Source organism: Dipodomys ordii, unplaced genomic scaffold, assembly GCF_000151885.1.
Source record: "Dipodomys ordii isolate 6190 unplaced genomic scaffold, Dord_2.0 Scaffold143, whole genome shotgun sequence".
NCBI lineage: Eukaryota > Metazoa > Chordata > Mammalia > Rodentia > Heteromyidae > Dipodomys > Dipodomys ordii.
In genome coordinates this window covers 2,326,977-2,345,671 of record NW_012267359.1, presented here as the reverse complement: position 1 = coordinate 2,345,671, position 18,695 = coordinate 2,326,977, and the positions used below count along the sequence as shown (strand labels likewise).

The window sequence follows — 18,695 nt, the reverse complement described above, 5'->3', positions numbered from 1 at the left end:
CACAGGCCATCGACAGACCCGTGAGAGCAGGGCCCCGTGGCCAGGCCAAGGGTCAGAGCACTTGAGATCACAGAAGAAATGTCAGCAGCTAACGTTCACACACTCACGGTTCTGACACTCAGGGAGACGCAGGGTAAGATTGTTTTGCCTAGTGGCCTGTCAGAGGTTTGGAGTTGGCTTCACTTTGTTTGAATGTCGATGCCTATATGTGTGGGTGCCTGCTGCCCAGGCAGCTTCCTGGCAGGCCGTGAGCAGGTGGATGATGTTGGGGCTCAGCCCCAGGGCTTGGTCTTTGAGTGTCCCAAATGCAGACTGATTGGACAATTCACTGCCTGTGTGCTGAGCTAGGATGGGGTCCAGCCATGGAGCAAACAGCCCACCCCACTTACACGGGGAAAAAGCTGGAGAGAAGCTCTAGCTGCTATTGTCTGCTCTCATGGCTTCTGTCCCTGTCTTTAAGCCCTGGAAAAAGACCAGAATTATTCAACCTGGTGATCTTTTATTTATTTTAGTTTTTTGTCAGTTGTGGGGCTTGAACTCTGGACCTGGGCGCTGTCCCTCAGCTCTTCAGCTCAAGGCTAGTGCTCTACCACTTGAGCCATAGCACTACTTCTGGCTTTTTCTGCTTATGTTGTGCTGAGGAATCAAACCCAGGGCCTCATGCAAGGCAAGCACTCTACCACTGAACCACCCCCCCTTTTTTTTTAATAAGTGAAGTATGTATGTCTCTCCACATACATACATGCAGCCAGACACCACCTGGTAGTACCACTGGGCTATGTAGCTGTGGCATGGCTGTACATGGTGAACGCCAGTCACTTGGCACAGCCTCTTTTTTTTTCCACCTCCCTTGGAAACACAGGGTCTTACTGTATCGCCCAGGCTGGCCACCACATACAGTCTTCCTATCTCCATATGAGGGTTGGGACTACAAGCATGCACTGCCACACTTGACTGTTGCTACATCCAACAGATATAAATGCTACTAGCTGATGAGGCTGTTGCTGGCATCACATGGCACAGGGTTTTGTAGTCAGCTTGTTTCTTTAGTAAGAAGGAATCATTCTAAAGTAGGACTAAGGAAATTGTATGGTAAAAACAAGAAGCAGTAGCATATTGGCCTGGCCTTGAGTTGTACACTGCATAGGCTACACCTCTACACACCTGCCACTTGGCAGGTTTGTTTACATCTGTACTGGTGCTACTCAAAGAGGACACATTACTGAGCCATAGGAATTTTCCAGCCCTGTCACAGCCTCTAGGTTGTCAGTGACAAAAACATACAGGGCCAGGAGTCAGTGGCTCATGCCTGTCATCCTACTTATTCACAAGGCTGAGATTTGGATTGAGGTTGGAAACCAGCCTGGGCAGAAGTGTCCATAAGACTCTTCTCTCCAGTGAACCACTAAAAAGCCCAAAAGAGAGCCACACTCCACATGGTAGACAACTAGCTTTGAGAAAAAAAAAAAAAAAAAGCTCAGGGATAGGTCCCTGAGTTAAAGCCCCAGGGACTAGCAAAAAACAAAACAAAACGAGGCAGGGGATGAAAGTATATATATAAAGGAGTCCAGAAATCATTTTCAGTGATGCAGGTTATTTAGAAGCAGCAGATCTGTGCAGTAAGTGTGCACTGCTGTCTCACAAAAGGGTGTCTTTCCCATCCTTTGGAGCCAAAACATACTGAGCGCTTTTCCTTTAGCCAGCGAACAATGTTGTAATTTTTGGTCCTTGTCTTCTAGCCCTGGAAAAAACTCGAACGGAATTGTTTGACTTGAAAACCAAATACGATGAAGAAAGCACTGCAAAGTAAGTCCACATGCCATGCTCTTCTATCTGTGGCCTGTCCTCTGTCCATCTGGGTTTGCCTAGCTGGCTCTAGCTAATCCCTGCAGTAGCAGCCTGGCAGGTTCCTTCTAGAACCTGTGTGGCCACAAGCTCTGGCACACGGGATGGTCCCATGCATTGGCAATCCCATTCTCAGTTATAGTGAGGCCTTTCTCTTTCTCTTGGGAATGATGGGGAAGAGTCAGCACATGAGAGATGGGGCTCAAGCAAGGTTTCCTCTGGGAGCTTGGCATGGCAGATCCTGGCCAGAGTCCTTTACCTACCCTCAGGGTCATTGGAAAGATCAGGTGTCTTAGGTCCTGCCCCACCTCAGCACCATGCAGCGTGGAGATGCACACATTTGAGCTGCAGGGCACCAGAAAGGAGGAAGTAAGAGTTGTTCCACCAGGGCCCAGGCAGGTGCTGCCACTCTAGAGCCTGAGCCCCATTTCCAGGTTCTAAAGGATCTTGTCCTCCACAGATGTGGGCAATGTGCCCGCCAATAGCAAGCTTTCCAGTCACTTCTGTGTGGCCCCAGGCTCTGGTGTGCACAGCACCCCTCTCCCAACCACACTTGCCCCTTGGGATTGGGGAGGTGTGAGCTTCCCCTGAGGACACTGCCAGGCAGCCTCAGCCCTTCTCTGGGTTGGTCCTGAAGGCCTTAAGTGCCCTCCCACCTGGCCCTGCGGTCACCTTGCGTATCCTCATAGTCATCCATCGTTTCCCTGTGGCCTCTGTGCACTGTCTGCCTTGCTGGCCTAAAGTGTGCTGGAGAGCAGACCTCTGACTTCCTATGCTGAGACGGGACGTGGTGGCACAGAGTGAGGTAGGCCAGAGAGGCGATAGTTCAAATTGCCGAAATCCCTTGGCGCTGGCATCAGCGGCTTCCCTCCAGGGACGGTGCAGTCTGAGAAGAGGCCGCATGGCCTGGGGGACGCGCGCTCCCCCTTCTCCACACAGCCCACAGCCTGGGCCCTCCCCAATAGCTGAGGGATGCCAGGAGCCACCCCACCCGCCACCCTTTTCTGACACCTAGCTTGGCTCTTCAGCTGTTTCAAGCAATCTAATCAATGGTTTTACTCAGTGAATGTGATCTTTTAGTGACATTATTTCAGTCTGATGCATTCAGTGTCGTCAATCCTTTGTTAGTACTAATACTTTTCTAAAATCGTTTCATTGAGAGAGGACAGTGTGCTGATTAACATCGTGGTCCCCTTGCTCTTCCCATCGGCAGACTGACTGATGTAATGCCGACGACTGATGACGAAATGCCAGCGACTCTGTGATACATTCAATTCTATCACCACTTTCTTTCTTAGTAAGCCATGCCACTTTCTGAACACCATCATAGTAAATTGTAGGTGTCTGTCACAGTGTGTCTGTAGTCGGCCAGAATTTGCTTTATTTTTCTATTCTGATTTTTATTGCTGTGACAAAATGTCTGACTAAAATGATTTAAAGGAGGAAGGGCTGACCTTAGCTCACAGTTTCAGTCCATAGCTGCTTGGCCCCCTTGCTGTGGGCCTGCCACGAGTTGGAGCATTATGGCAGGAGGGTATGGAGCCAGGAAACAGGCGGGGAAAGAAGGGGCGGGACAAGATGCCCTTCAGAGCCCCGCCCCAGTGACCCACTTTCTCCAACCAGGCCTCACTTTGTAATAGCAGCCCATTCAGTATGATCTCCACATTGGATTAACATAGGGATAAGTTGATGCCCTCCTGATGCAGTCTGCTGACTTCAAACCACCAGCCAAGGACCAAGCCTTCAAAAGGACTTTTTTGGGGACCCTTTACCCTCAAACTCTATCGCATTCATGAGTATGCTTCTGTGTGTCCCATCCAGGTCCTCAGCCATCGGCCCACGAGGACAGCCTTGTACAGCCTGCAGCTGATGCTATCAATACCATGATGGCCTTTGGCAGAAAAAAAGATTCCCATTTGAGAAAGAGCTCTGGTGGCAGGTGTAGTGGTCCCGGCAGCTAGGGCTGGCAGGGCTGTGCCACACACCTGGGCTCGAACAGGCAGAGCAGGGAGGAGGGGCTAGAACCCAGAAGGAAAGGGAGGAGCACTCACCTCACACCTCACCTACCTCACGCCCTGGACTCCCCATGCCAAACCAGGCCACAGAGTAACCCTGTGGTTACCCTGACTCAGAAAGGAAGGAAGGGAGAAAGGGAGGGAAGGAGGAAAAGGAACAGAACACACCAAGCACTCACTATGCGCCCCTCTCTCATTGGCTGGCAAGCAGATCACCTGACGATCGGCATCCAGTGCCACCAGCATGCATGTGACAGGGCTGACATTTTCACGTGTCCTGTGAACCGCAGCGCTCGGGGCAGGCCTTGCCCTGAGTGTCATGAGACAGCTCAGAGCACAAGCTGCTCTCTGCAGAAGGGTAGCTTCACCGTGTGTGGGAAGGGGACTGGGGCCCATGTGGGGGTGGTGGCCCTGGGAGCGAATCCTTCCCTCTGTCCATCCATCTGTCCACCCATCGGTCACACGCCGGGTCTGTCCCTGGCATCCACCCCTCATCATCTGCCTGCACAGTGGATTTGAGCATGGTGGGCTCCAGTGTCTGTGGGGAGTTACAAGATACGTGTATCCAGCATCATGTGAGGTTCCCAGAGCCACGGGCCTCGGAGAGGGTGGCCCGAGTGCCATCACCTCCCCTGCGGACACTCTGCCTGCCTGTCCCCTGCTCAGGGCAGCAGGCGAGGCATGGCTGCAGGGCGGTCGATGGTCACGTCAGCTGGGTGCCCGCGTCAGCTGGGCCAGCAGGGCTGGCCGTGACAGGGGCAGCGGGAAAGTTTTCCGTGTGTAGGCTTGAAGCGAGATGTAATTAGGCTTTATGCGCAGAACAAGGCCTCATTGATGAGCACAGCTGCTCTTTGTTTCCTCCTGTCCCCGCGAGTGGGAGGTAAAAGTGTTCTTCATGTTTATTAATGTGAGATTCCTTAGACAAATGGCAAACCGTTTTAATATCTGCCGGAACATGGGGGACTTGCCAAAACAGTTGTTGTGCAAGCGGATCGCAGGCTTGCACACAAGCACCGTTGCTGGCTCAAACGAATGAATGATTTCTGTCTCCTTCTGTGCTCCTTAGTGGAGACTTACCCCCTCCCCCGAGAGTCACCCCATGTCCCGGTCTCCCCATGTGTCCCTCCTGGCACATGGAGGTAGGGCCTTAGCTGGGAGTCCTAGGCAACTCCCTGGGGTGGCAACTTCCTGCACCGAGCTGTTGCTGCCACCCCAAGAGGGGCCTGGACAGCCCGCCTTCCCATCCTGCAGCTGTCTGCCATCCCATAGCCCCACCTACAGCCACACACACCAGGAATGCCACCCCAAGTGATGTGGGCTCTGGGCCCATAGGAAGGGCTCCATGGTGACGTAGTCCCTGGCCGCCTCTTCACTCTGTCCCCACAGCTGGGGGGCCAGGAGCCCCTGTCACACGTGTGGACACGTGGGCTGGAGCGCTGAGCCCTGATGAAAGGAAATATTGAGTGGTGCTGAAACGCCCCATTTTTCTATAGCTAATGTTAGTCTTAGGGACTCTGCACCGCCCCAGCCTCCCCCAGCAGATGGCGTATTTCTTAGGAGGACTGTGTTTGTGAGGGATGACGTGACATGAGGCACAATTAGGGGCCTCATGGGTGGCATCCAAGAGACACCATAGGGACCTGAGCCAGAGGGGAACCCACACTCCACATCCCAGCAGAGGACAAGATATGGAGGCCAAGGGCTGGGAAGGTGGCTTAGTGGAAGAGTGCCTGCCTAGCATGCATGGAGCCCTGGATTTGATTCCTCAGCACCACATACGCAGAAAAAAAAACAGAAGTGGCACTGTGGCTCACATGGTAGAGTGCTAGCCTTGAGCAAAAGAAGCTCAAGGACAGTGCCCAGGCCTTGAGTTCAAGTCCCAAGACTTAGGATAAAAAATGCAGAGGCCGGTAGCTGAGACACAGCTGGTGTCGTGGGAAGTCCAGCCAGCACGCTGAGGGCGCTCAGGGCTGCGTCACATGGACGCTTGCACGTTTATACCTTCTCTCCTTGAGGCAGCCATTGAGAAAGCACCTACTGTGCCCCAGGCATGCAGAAGAACATCCCAGGAACACACAATCTGTCAGACCCCAAACCTCCCAGCCCAGTATACAGAGCCCCCTCAGCAATGTTCTCAGCCCTCCCTGGGCTGGGGTTGCAGCTCAGTGTAAAAAAAGATAAATAAATAAAGTTAAGTTTTGCCGAGTGCCGGTAGCTCACACCTGTAATCCTAGCTACTCAGAAGGCTGAGATCTGAGGATCACAGTTCAAAGCCAGCCCGGGCAGCAAAGTCCATGAGATTCTTATCTCCAATAAACCACCAGAAAACTGGAAGTAGCGCTGTGGCTGAAGTGGTAGAGCGCTAGAGGAACAGTGCCCAGGCCCACATTCAAGCCCCATGACAAAAAAAAAAAAACTCAAGTTTTTCTCAGAGCTGCACTGCCTGCACGAGGTGGCCCTGAAGGCTTTTTTTTTTCCTTTTCTTCCTTTCTTTCTTTCTTTTTTTTTTTCTGGACCCAGTACTTAATAAATTCAAGGCCTCTTAATCTCACTTAGCTTCCTTGCTCATGGCTGGTACTGTACCACTTGAACCATGCCTCTAGTTCCACATTTTGCTGTCTCGTTGGAAGTAAGAGTCTCAAAGACTTTTTTCCCTCCTGGTCTCAGCCTCCTGAGCAGCTGGGATTACAGGCCTGAGCACAAGTGCCCTGCTGACTCAGTCTGTTTCTGCCCCATAGAGCCCCACTGCAGAGGGGTCTTTCTTTACAGTCTTCATAATTCACAGGAAGGTCAATAGAAACTGGGCAAGATCCAGCCAAGCTGACCAAGCCCAAGTGTCGCACAGTCATCTCAGTCAGGCAATTAGACAAGCATTGCTTCCCCAGCTGAAGTGTCCCGGCACGCAGGCTCCCTCCTGTCCCTTTAAGAATGTGACATATCCCGTGTCCCTTTTTGATGAGTCATCAGCCTCCATTATGGGTGGCTGTAATTATCCTGGCCAGATTAATTCCCCTAAAAATAGAGAAGCAGCTACTTTTATGATTTGCAGCGGATGGGCTCAAATATAAAAAACGTATTATCCCCAAAACCTTAAAGACCACTACGTCAGACTCGTAGAAGAAAGCAGGCAGCCTCTCGCCTGTCTTATCCAGGTTATGTACACGCCAGTGTTCCCGGAGCTTTGTATCCCCATAGGTGCAAAACAGAACACTTCACACCAAAACCTTGGTGCCCCAAAGGGGGCTCTCCTTGGCCTTTGTACCCAAGCATGGGCAGCTTAGAAGGGAAGAGAGGCAGCCTCCTGCATCTGAATCCAGCAAGAAAGTCCCGAAGTGCTGAGCAGGGCAGAGTGTGTGCCTATAATCCTAGCTGCTTAGGAGGCTGAGATCTGATGATTGTGACTTGAAGCCAACCTTCAGAAACATCCCTGAGATTCTTCTCTCCATTTAACCAGCAAAAAAAAAAAAAAAAAGGAAATGCAACTGTGGCACAAGTAGCAGAGTGCCAGCCTTGAGCAGAAAAAAAAGCCAAGCAAGGCATTGAATTTGAGCCCCAGAACCAGGACCAAAGACAGAGCTCTGAGCCCTGAGAAGGGCACAGGGGCACACTCCTGTAGTTCCCGCTAAGCAGGACTGAAAAATAACTATAGCAGAAAGATCTGAGGGAGTGGATGAGCCAAGCTGAAGAGGGTTCGAGGACCCATCATCTCTCCCCATGTAACCGTGCATGCTCCTTAATGACACTGGGTGCTGGCTGGATGGCAGTCCCAGCGAGATGGCACCACCATGGCTGTGGTGCTCTGCTGTGGGGACTCTGCCATCGCAGAGCCATTAACACCTTGGCGGGCGTGTCCCTCCGAGTCAGCTCTGCCTCACACCACAAATGCCACATATCTGTACGATTCATGGCCTGTTCTGTGTTTTGTTTTGATGGGGGGGGAAGGTGGTGGTGCTGGGGACTTCACACTTACCAGGCTGGCACTCTACCATTTGGGCTTCATCTCCAGCCCTTTTTTGCCTTTTAGCTAATTTTCAGGCAGGTTGTCATGATTTAGCTGGGGCTATCCTTAAACAGCGATCCTCCTACCATTGACCTCCCATGTAAGAAGATTGTGTGAGTGGGCCACCGTGTCTGGCTTATTCATTGAGATGAGCCTCACTAACTTTTTTCCTGGTCTGACTTTCTTCCTCATGCTCACCTCCTGAGTAAATGGAATTGCAGGCATGAGCCACTACGCCAGGCTATTCCTTGTGTGGTCTCCTCCCAGCTGACTGACAGCACAGCGGAGGCCATACATGGGACACATCCAGGCAGGACCAGCAGAGGGTGACTTGCCCTGGCGTGGAGAACTTAAGGCTCTCTAGGCTGGCTCACAGCAAACCCACAAAGGGGCCCAACAGCCAGGTCCCAAGTCTGCAATGGGAAAGTGAGAGCCAGCGGATGATGGAGCCCATCGATTTCCCTCCCGGCTTGTTTGCTCTTCGCTCTGTTTCTGGGGTGGTGTTTCTTGAGGAATGTCTCCAATTGCCAGAGACAGTAGGGTGTCTCATGTTTCCTGCAGCCAGAGCAGAGCAAGGTGAGGTGAGCCTGCCGTGTGAATTTTTAATGCCACGCTTTATGGCACCCCACGTGCAGCCTGGCTGCCTTGCTCCCCTGAGTGCACAGACTTAACACTCCAATGCAGAGCTGGGGGTGCTCAGCATTACAGAGAACGAACCCCCTACCACCACCCTGTGCCCTCTCGTTTCCTGAAAGGTAGCCCAGAGGATTGGGGAGAACAAAAATTAAAGTTATGTCATGTTTGGAATGTTCTCCAAATAGCCTGGCACCGGAGAGCAGCGCCTATTTTTGAAATGTTATTGGATACTGTATATTTTTACCTTTCCAGTGTTTTCTCTGACTATTTTGACGTGATTGGGGAGATTTACAGGATGTAGAGATTACTGGCCACCCCCAGCCTCTAGGCCAAGCCCACATGGGACAAGGAATCCAGAACTGGGCCCTGCCTGGGCGGGCCGGGGGGCCAGTGGCGTGAAGCAGCTAATTCTGCCTGCGGGCAGATGGTTGATTGTTATTTTTTTCCTGGGAGCTTTCTGTCTTTTTTGAAGGTTTCAAAATTAAGAAGAAGAAGTTGTATATAAAAAGTGCTCAGGCTTAATTAAGTTGGAGAAGGATGGAATCTTCACGAAGTAGTTGGACAAATGGCTAAATCTGAGCTCTATGCAGATTATAGCCTAGATGTTTTAAATATGCAAATATAAAAAATAAAAACACTAAGAAATTTTAGGTGGGTATTTATATAACGAGGGGGTGGAAAAGGTCTTTTTAAGCATGATGACAAAAGTAGAAATCACAAAGGGAAAGTCAAAAACTCTCAGGAGATGGAGGGAGGGAGAAAGGATGGAAGGGTGGGTGGATGGATGGATGGACGGGTGGGTAGGTGGATGATTGGTTGGGTAGATGGATGATGGATGGTTAGATAGATGGATTTGTGGCTTGTGGATGGATTCCTGGGGTATAGATGGATTGTGACTAAGTAGAGGGATGAATAATGGATGGCTAATTGGATGGATGGATGGATGGATGGATGGATGGATGGATGGGTGCATACATGCATGGCATCTCTGACAGGTTGACTCACTGCCTCCATAGCATCCTTCTTCCCTGCAGACAGCTTCTCTTTGGTTTTTTGCTTTTGTTTGGATTTCTTCCCGGCACACACAGTCTTTCATGTCACAAGCTCACAAATGAATGCATGTGATCTCCTTCATTTCACAAACTCAGGAGCTCACTGGCTGCTCCTGTCCCTCCTGCCATTCCTGGAGACCTGCACACAACCACCTGCATTGTTTACTTTCTTTCTTTCTTACTTGCTTTCTTTCTTTCTATTTCTTTCTTTCTCTCTCTCTCTCTCTTTCTCTCTCTTTCTTCTTTCTTTCTCTCTTTTTTTCTTTCTTTCTTTCTTTCGGTGCTCCTAGGATTTCAACATAGGACCTTGAGCTTGAAAGACCTCCATTCTACCACCTGAGTCCCCACCCCTAGTCATTTTTACTTTAATAATTTTTCAGATAGGATCTTACATTTTTACCAGGGTCCCATGTGGAACTTTGGTCTTCCTCCATATGTCTCCTGCACAGCTGGGATTGCAGGTGTGGAGCCAGAGCCTGGCCCTCTTTAGGGACAATGTCCTGAATGAATTGTATGTCTGTCTCCTTCCTTCTGCACACATGGGCCCCCATCATTCTGCTGTGACTGCATCCCGTGTCTCCCACAGCAGCCGGTGATGCCCTGTTCTGGTCACCCTCCCCACACCCACCCCTGCAGCCAGCCCTTCTTTTCCAGAGTACTCTGAATCCGCAGTAACTGCTGCAGTGACTTCATATTGTCTTCAGAAACCACACACTGCCCAGCAGGTTTAAGCCCCTTACATATGGGTAAAGGTTTTGCAGACATGAGGCCTGTCAGGCAGATCCCAGGGCAGGGACTGCACAGAGAAAAATCCTCGTAATCCTACGTGGGTAGCAATCTCACTGGCTTGGTTAACTTCACTACATTCAGCCATTTATCACCTGGGCATCCAGGCCCTTTCTCTGTAAATTCGCCCTAGAGAGCACTGTCTACAAAAGCAACTGGGCCTGGGTTCCTGTCCAGAGTCACCACAACATCGTATAACGATGGACAGTACAGGCAATGAGCATGCTTGCAGGGTCCTGTCCTGGTGGAGAGATGATGTCCACTGAAGGCATCCAGCCAGGAAGGTAGAGATGGGGCTTGACTCCTCCTGTAGCTTCCCAAGTCCCTGTATAGGGAAGGCCAAGGCAGGAAGATCAGTTGTTCAAGGCAAGCTTGGGCTACGAAGCGAGGATCTTGTCTCAAAACAAACAAACAAACAAAAAAACTCCCTAGTCCAGGTGCCAGTGGCTCACACACAGGAGGCTGAGATCTAAGGATCGTGGTTCAAAGCCAGCCTGGACAGGGAAGTCCATTAAAACTTGAGTTTGAGGGCTAGGAAGGTGGCTCAGTGGTAGAGTACTTGCCTTGCATGCATGAGGCCCTGGGTTCGATAAGCAGAAAAAAAAAAAAAAAAGGCTGGAAGTGGCGCTGTGGCTCCAGTGGTAGAGCACTAGCCTTGAGCTGAAGAGCTGAGGGACAGCGCCCAGGCCCAGAGTTCAGGCCCCACGACCGGACCAAAAAACAAAAACAAAAACTTGAGTTTGAATGAAGAGTTCAGTTAGTTGATAGGCTGGCATGAGTGAGCCACGCTGGTTCTTCGGAGCCACAGCGCTGCGCGCCCCAGTCACCGCTGGCGAGGACACCTGCTGTAGCTGGGGGTGGCCTGTCCTCCCCCCACTCTGGGCTGTTCGGCCTGCCTCAGCGGACTCTGCTTGCTTCGGTGGGCACAGCCATTAGCAGGGCCAGGGTGGTCAGGACTCAGCCCCTGCCAGTGAGGTCAGAGGAAAGGGGAGGGCAGGTCCATACAGGGTCAGCAAGCCCCTTCCCCAAGTCCTTGGTTTAAAACTTCCAAGGAGGGTTGGGACCACCCAATTACTCATTTTCAAGTCACCATAAGAAAGGCACTCTGACCAGGCTCTGGTGGCTCACACCTGTTAATCCTAGCTACTCAGGAGGCTGAGATCTGAGGATCTCGGTTCAAAGCCAGCTCAAGCAGGAAGGCTGTTGAGACTCATTTAACCACCAGAAAACCGGAAGTGCTGCTGTGGCTCAATTGGTAGAGTACTCACCTTGAGCTGAAGGACAGCGCCCAGGCCCAGAGTTCAAGCCCCACACTGACTAAAAAAAGCCACTCTGTAAGCAAAATGCAGTCTCTGTGGGAGGAAGAAGGATGCTGTCTTCCCTGTGAATGATCCTGGGGAAGGGAGAAGAGGGGGAATGGTATGCACCTGTAATCCAGCTACTTGGGAGGCAAAGATTGGAAGGATTGTATCTCAAGCCAGCTCCAGCAAAAAGCCCCATGTCAATAAGCAGGCTGGGTATAATGATGCACATCTACAATCCCAACCACAGGGGAAAGGGTAGGTGGAAGAGTCCAGGTTCAAGGTGATTAGGGAAGCTTTCCAGGATGGCTTTGCTCCCCAGCCTTGCTGGGTAAAGCGGATCACCAGCTACCCTGAGGGCACTTTGGGTAGACATCGAGAGCCACAGGTATGCTGAGCTGCTAATGTGACAGGCAAAGGCAGCGAGGGGACAGCGTAGAAGGAGCGTGGAGGCCAGGGAGGGAGGCAGGGACAGGCCGGGGGCTGAGGGGCTGACCGGTGTCAGAAGCTTCAGCTTCTACCACCAGCCCTTTGCTTAACCTAGCTGTCCTTAGGGCCAATGAGGGGATTAGAGGCCCTGTTGGCTATCAATGTGGGGTTTACAAGGATGGGAGGCTCTCAAACCCAAGGCTGTTTCCCTACCTCTTGGGTGGCCCCTGGGGCTGTAGGTAGGAAAGGCCTGGCCCCCATCTCACACTGCTCATGGCTTAGCTGGCGCCGCGGGGCCACAGCCTTTGCTTACCAGAACTCGGTGGCCCAGGATGGACAGGCCGACCCGTGGCAGCCAGCAAGCTTCACCAGTCGAGGAGCTAAGGGCAGAAGCGTGGCTGGAGAGGGAGAGCGCCTGCCAGACCAGCACCTTCCAGGCCAGGGGCTCTTTCCCACAGCCCACAGCGGTGCCTGCCCCAGTGGTGCTGCGGCCGGCCCCCGTCACACAAGGTCACTCACGCTTGAGGCCAGCAGGAGAGGACTCAGAACGCCTGATGGCCTCCACTCTCTGTGGTTTCTTGGTTTCTGTTACGTTCCCAGCCTCCGAAAGTGGGCCAGGCTCAGACCAGGCCACCCACCATGCAGCACCTGTCCTGTCCGTGGTCTCGCCAGCCACCCAGTCCTCCTCCTCCTACCTCCCGAGTGCTGGGATGCAGGTGTGCGCATGCTCTCTCACTTCTGAGCATCTCAGTACACACGCGTGCACGTGCGGAGTCCTACAGTGAGGACTCTGTTCAGTACCCCACAATTCTATGGGCACATCCCACATTCTAAATATGATTAGGTATTCCCATTTGTGCTGATTCCAAATGGCCTCTAAACACCACGAAATCTGCTTCTCTAAAGCTGTTAGGATCAGATGTCCTGCAGGACCCATGCCTCACAGTCAGGTAGGCCTTACACATGCTCACTCCTCAAGCTCCATCTCTTGTTGTTTTCCTTGTGGTCTATGTGTCCAAGAAACGTAGTTACCTGCCCACATCTGGAATAACCCATTGTATCTTCAGGCCTTGTTCTCACGCCCCTCCGCCCCCCTCACCCTCTCGCACTCCTGTGAATGTGTAAGCTGAATGCAGGGGCTAGATCAGATTGTAGCTAGTACTTCTTGGTCAAAACCACTTTATAGAACTCAGGGCCTGGGCCCTATTCCTGGATTTATTTGTTTGTTTGCTCACCCAAGTCTGATATAATATCATTTGAGCCACAGCTCTACTTCTAGCTGTTTGGCAGTTAATTGGAGATTAAAGTCTCATGGACTTTCCTTGCCCTGTCTGGCTTCGAACCACAATCCTCAGATCTCAGCCTCCTGAGTAGGAGGACAGGCGTGGACCACCTGCGCATGGCTCTGGCTGACTTTAATCTCTTGCGTGAGTCAGTGCTGTGTGAAGAGTCGTTGCATGTATTATTGAGGGAATAGACACCCAACGGTGAGTGTGGGCACATTCAGTGCAGGTGAACTTCCTCCTGAATACTATTGGTCACGAGAGCGCCTGTGGAGCCCACGGGTGTGAAGGAGGCAGAGGGCTTAGCCGCTCCTGGTGGCTGTGATTATTATCGGGGGGGGGGGGGTTGAGATGCTCACTAGCCTCACCCACGTAAAAGGAAATGGTGTTTCCAGCGTAAATTCGATTTCCTTTCCATCAACCTTCACGTGTCCTTTGAGGCTCCTCCACTATGTGTGAGCCCAGAGAACACTGGAACAGCCTTCAGGGAGAGGGACAATGCCCGATGTGCCCCAGGCTGCTGCTTGGAACCAGCACCAAGCACAGAGCACTGCAGTGCAGGTTAATAGATCACTGGAAGCTGTGTTGTCGGCAGCTGAATTTTTATAATAAATCCTTCTGCCGAGCAAACAGTATGTGCAGTGATTACCAACTCCAGGAAATAAATGATCACACACTGAGGCCAGGCCCCAGAGGCCCGGAGTGGGAGCAGAGCCTTCAGAATAGAAAGGAGAAATCAGCCAGGTACCATGGCTCACACCTGTAATTCCAGCTACTCAGGAGGCTGAGATCTGAAGACAGCAGTTTGAAGCAAGTCGGGGCAAGAAAGTCCATGGGACACTTACCTCTGAATAGCTACCAAAAACCTAGAAGTGGAGCTGTGGTTGAAGTGGTAGAGCACCAGCCTTGAGGGAAAAAGCTAAGGGACAGGCCCTGAGTTCAAGAAGGCCGCCAGAAAAAATAAGGAGGGGGAGGAGAAAAAAGAAAAGGGGTTCATAGCAGGAAAGCGCAGGCCTGTTAACTCATCACTGCCTGGGGAACACTGGAGGCTCCAGGTCCAATGCTCCCTGCGCGTCATGGCCCAGGAGGTTTTTGTTGATTTTGTGGCTGTTCTAAGATTCTGCCATCTTGGTTTTCGCTTGCAGAGGTTAATAGCTGCACTTTTTATCTTCCAAAGTTTGTGTGTGTGTGTGTGTGTGTGTGTGTGTGTGTGTGTGTGTGTGTGTGTGTGTACGTGTACTGGGTCAGTAGCTTGCAGAGGTTAATAGCTGCACTTCTTATCTTCCAAAGTTCGTGTGTGTGTGTGTGTGTGTGTGTGTGTGTGTGTGTGTGTGTGTGTGTGTGTGTGTGTGTGTGTGTGTGTGTGTGTACTGGGTCAGTACAAGGGCCTGACTGCTATTCCTGAGCTTTTTCACTCAAGGCTGGCACTCTACCACTTGAGTCATATCTCTACTTCTAGCTTTTTGCTGATTAATTGGAGATGAAAGTCCTATGGACTTTTCTACCCTAGCTAGCTTTGAACTAATATCCTCAGATCTCAGCCTCCTTGTAGCTAGGATTACACGCATGAGACTCCAGTGTCTGGCCCAAAGCTCCTATTAAAGAAAAAATGGTGACAAACCTACGGACTTCATGTTTTGACAGTCTTGGGGATTGAACCCAGAGTCTGTGCATGCTAGCCAAGCACTCTGCAGAGCTTGAGCCACGCTCCCTCAGCCTGAGCTCACAGAATTTTTAAATAATCATCCAGACTTTTCAGCATCCCTGGTTCCTGCCACTGTCTCAGTGGATCCTGGTCCTGCCACAAGCGCCTCAGGGCCCACGGGTTAGCAGGGCCCCGGGGTGGAGTCCACGTTGTCCTTCCACAAAGCTGATCGGGTGGTAGCCTGGCAGTGGGAGCCAGGGCCACAGCATTATCGCATACAATATTTTGGCCAGTTCTCTGGTTGCTTAGGAATCAGCGTTCACCTGAACTGCCATGGTACCATGAGACTCACTTTCCGGAGAGTGCTCCAGACAGGCAAGGAGGCAGCTTCCTCTTTAAATGTGACTAATTTTGTACATGTGACTTGATATCTTTTGAAGACAAGGCATTGCATCCTAGATAGTAATAACTCTCCAGATCCAATCACCATCTGTGAAGACATCAAGGGAAGCACACGCCTTTGGTCCCAGCAGTTTGTGGGCAATCCAGGCAAAACGTAGCAAGATCATCCCAACAAACAAGTTGGATATGGAGGCCCACACCTGTGCTCCCAGCTACAGAGGAGGCCAAAGATAGGAAGACCAAAATCTAAGGCTGAACCCCAGGTGAAAAGCACAAGTCTATCCAGAAACTAACAAAAGCAAAACAGTTCTGGGGTTGTGGTTCAAGTGGTAGAGCTCAAGTGCAAGGCCCTGGGTTCATATCCCAGCACCACCAAAAAAAAGAGGAGGAAGAAAGTGATGATGGAAGATGACTTCTATAGTGCACGGCAAGGAGGCTCGCCAGCCCGCCCAAGGCCCGGACTGGGATCTGTGCCACTTGTCACCCCACGAGGCCTCATGCTGATTGTGGGTGAGGGCAGCTGGGGGGGCACCACCCAACCAAGGGTCAGGACCTGTGCCCCGGAGCCTCCCACATTCACCCTGAGCACTGAAGGCTCTGCTGCAGCTGAACTCTGCCCCTTTAGTGCCCATGCAGACGGGGCCTGGGGAAAAGTGCCCAGTACCTACTGGGTGCCTTTCCTCAGCCCAGACACACAGTAGGGCTTGCTCCTCTGCCCTGTGAGCATACTGCAGAACAGCGGAACTCAAACCCCAGGCTGGAATGGGCCAAAGAGACAGACAAATGGATCCGAGAATGAGGGAAACCTGATAGAGGCTTAGAGCCACACTAGCGCAGGCTCAGGCACAGAACAACAGAGGGGCGAGATAGAAAAGGGGCAGGGTGGGTATGGCCGCAGGCAAGGTAGATCCAGTTACAGAACCCTCTAGAAGGCAGCAGGGAAAGCTAAAGAGCACTCAAGAGTCAGGAAAGTCTGTATAACTTGTATCTCCAATTAACCAACAATAAGCCAAAAATGGGGCCGTGACTCTAGTGTTAGAGCGCCAGCCTTGAGCACAAAAGCTCAGGGATGGCACCCTGGCCCTGAGTTCAGGCCCCAGTACACTTGCGTGTACACGCTCTCTCTCTCTCTCTCTCTCTCTCTCTCTCACACACACACACACACACACACATGAACGGAAAGCCCTGCGAGGGGCACCGGGGGACAAGGCAGCCTCAGCACAGAGGGGCTGAGCTGTGCACACCACCCAGCAGGCATTGATCAAGGGGATAGCAGGAGCCACACGGCAGGCCTAGGCCCCCGCTAGGACCACGGTGGCTGTCCCTCTGCTCCATCTCCTGTGGGCATGCTAGAATCTTCCTGGGTGGCCACCAGCCTTGGCTGTGCCCTGGCCCAGCCCACAGTGGGCTTCAGGACTGACCGCGCATCTGGGCAGAAGTGCTGTCTACTCTCACAGTGGTGGACCTTGGGTCGGTGTATCTGCCATCGCTCTTGGAAGTGGGGGCCAGAAAACCAGTAGGACCAGAAAAGCCACTGGTAGGGACAAGCCAGAGGTCTGGACCCCAGTGGTTCACACACAGAGCCCCCCAGCCCTCGTCTCCATCCCTACTGCCCCTGCCCCAAACCAACTATCTGCTCCTAGTTGCCTGTGTCCCAGAAAAGCCTGTCCCTGGCTTCTCCTCTTCTCCTCCTGACAAACTCCTACTCATCCTTTAAAACCCAAACAACTTGCTTCTCACTTCTGAAGCCTTGGGTGACACTATCCCCTTGGGAGAATTCACCTCTACCCACTCTGTTTTGTTTTGTTTGGTTTGGTTTGGTCCGGTCATGGGGCCTGAACTCTGAGCCTGGGCGCTGTCCCTCAGCTCTTCAGCTCAAGGCTAGCGCTCTACCACTTGAGCCACAGTGCCACTTCCGGCTTTTTTTTCTTTTTGCTTATGTGGTGCTGAGGAATCGAACCCAGGGCCTCATGCATGCAAGGCAAGCGCTCTACCACTGAGCCACCTTCCCAGCCCTCCCCACTCTGTTTTTCCAGAACTCCAGCTCAGAGCTCTGCCTGCATACCCCTTTGCAAGGGAGGGTTTTATCTGGTTTTGGCTCTGTGTGCCCAGCAGGTCCCCCACTTCCCAGATACACGGATATCAGGAGTGGATGAGGCCCGCAGGATGCCCCCTTCTTCTCACCCCACGCTGGGCCCCCTCCCCACCTCCCATCCCCAGCACCTGCCTGGTTGCTGACTAACCCACCCTTCTTCTCTCCTTCCCAGAGCCGACGAGATCGAGATGATCACCACCGACCTGGAGAGAGCCAACCAGGTGAGACTCTGCCTGGCAGCTCTGTAGCTGGGTGGTCACGGGCACTGGGAAGTTGGGCTGGCCTCGAGCACTCCCCAGGCTCCCACCCTCGGGTGAGCACCCCTCATGAGGACCTGGGCCTGTGCTCAGTGGGGGCATCTGTCCTCTCCTTGCCCAGTGAAATCAACTCCATGCCTAAGTCAGAAAGTCAGCGTGTGACGGAATGATTACGACATGGGCTTCACCTCCTCCCTGGGGAGAACTTGGCAGGCGCAGTACTGGGAGTGCAGATCCACGCTGGGATCCTGAACCTGCTCTCACAGGGCCCTTGGAGAGACAGCCTAGAACCGGCTGAGGTCGCGGGGGTAGCTCTAGCAACCAGGACATGTCAGAAAACAGGCAGATGTCCGGGTGGGGTATGGTGGCACATGCCTGTAACCCTGGCTACCTGGGACCCAGAGGAAAGAGAATTGAAAAATAGAGGCCAGCAGGGGTGTGCCCTGTCTTTAAAAAAAAATACAGCCAGATCCTAATGGCTTCCGCTTGTCATCCAAGCTACTCCTAAGGCTGAGATCTGAGGATCATGGTTCAAAGCCAGCTTGGGCAGGGAAGTCCATGAGACTCTTATCTCCAACAAACCAAGACACTCACTAGTCTTGAGCTAAAAAGCTAAGGGAGAGCACCCTGGCCCTGGGTTCAAGCCCTAGTACCTACCCTAAATAAACAAATGAATAAAAGTGGTGGTCTGGGGGTATAGCTCAAATGGTACACAGCATTTGCCCACAAGCAGGAGGCTCTGGGTTCAATCCCTAGTATAGCAGGAGAGAAACAGAGAGAGAATGGAAATAGGGAAGCTGTAGCCCCAGGTGTTGCAAGGATAAAGTTCCAGGGCTGTCGGGAGGAGGAGAAGTAGAAACAGAAGGGAAAGGCAGAGGTGTTGGCATTGCCCTCTGCCTGGAACCTGGAGTGGAGCTCCCAGCGGCTGGGCTAGCGGGCCCCATCCTGG

The 18,695-nt window shown here is 52.2% G+C and overlaps 1 protein-coding gene across 1 annotated transcript in view; it reads left to right on the top strand.

Moving 5' to 3' along the window:
- Cux1 (cut-like homeobox 1) overlaps window positions 1-18,695 on the top strand; it is a 184,950-nt gene that overhangs the window by 106,775 nt on the left and 59,480 nt on the right. Inside the window, exons 9-10 of the mRNA XM_013031710.1 lie at window positions 1,740-1,806; window positions 17,662-17,710. Coding sequence (XP_012887164.1) covers window positions 1,740-1,806; window positions 17,662-17,710 — 116 coding nt within the window. The remainder of the gene's footprint in view (window positions 1-1,739; window positions 1,807-17,661; window positions 17,711-18,695) is intronic.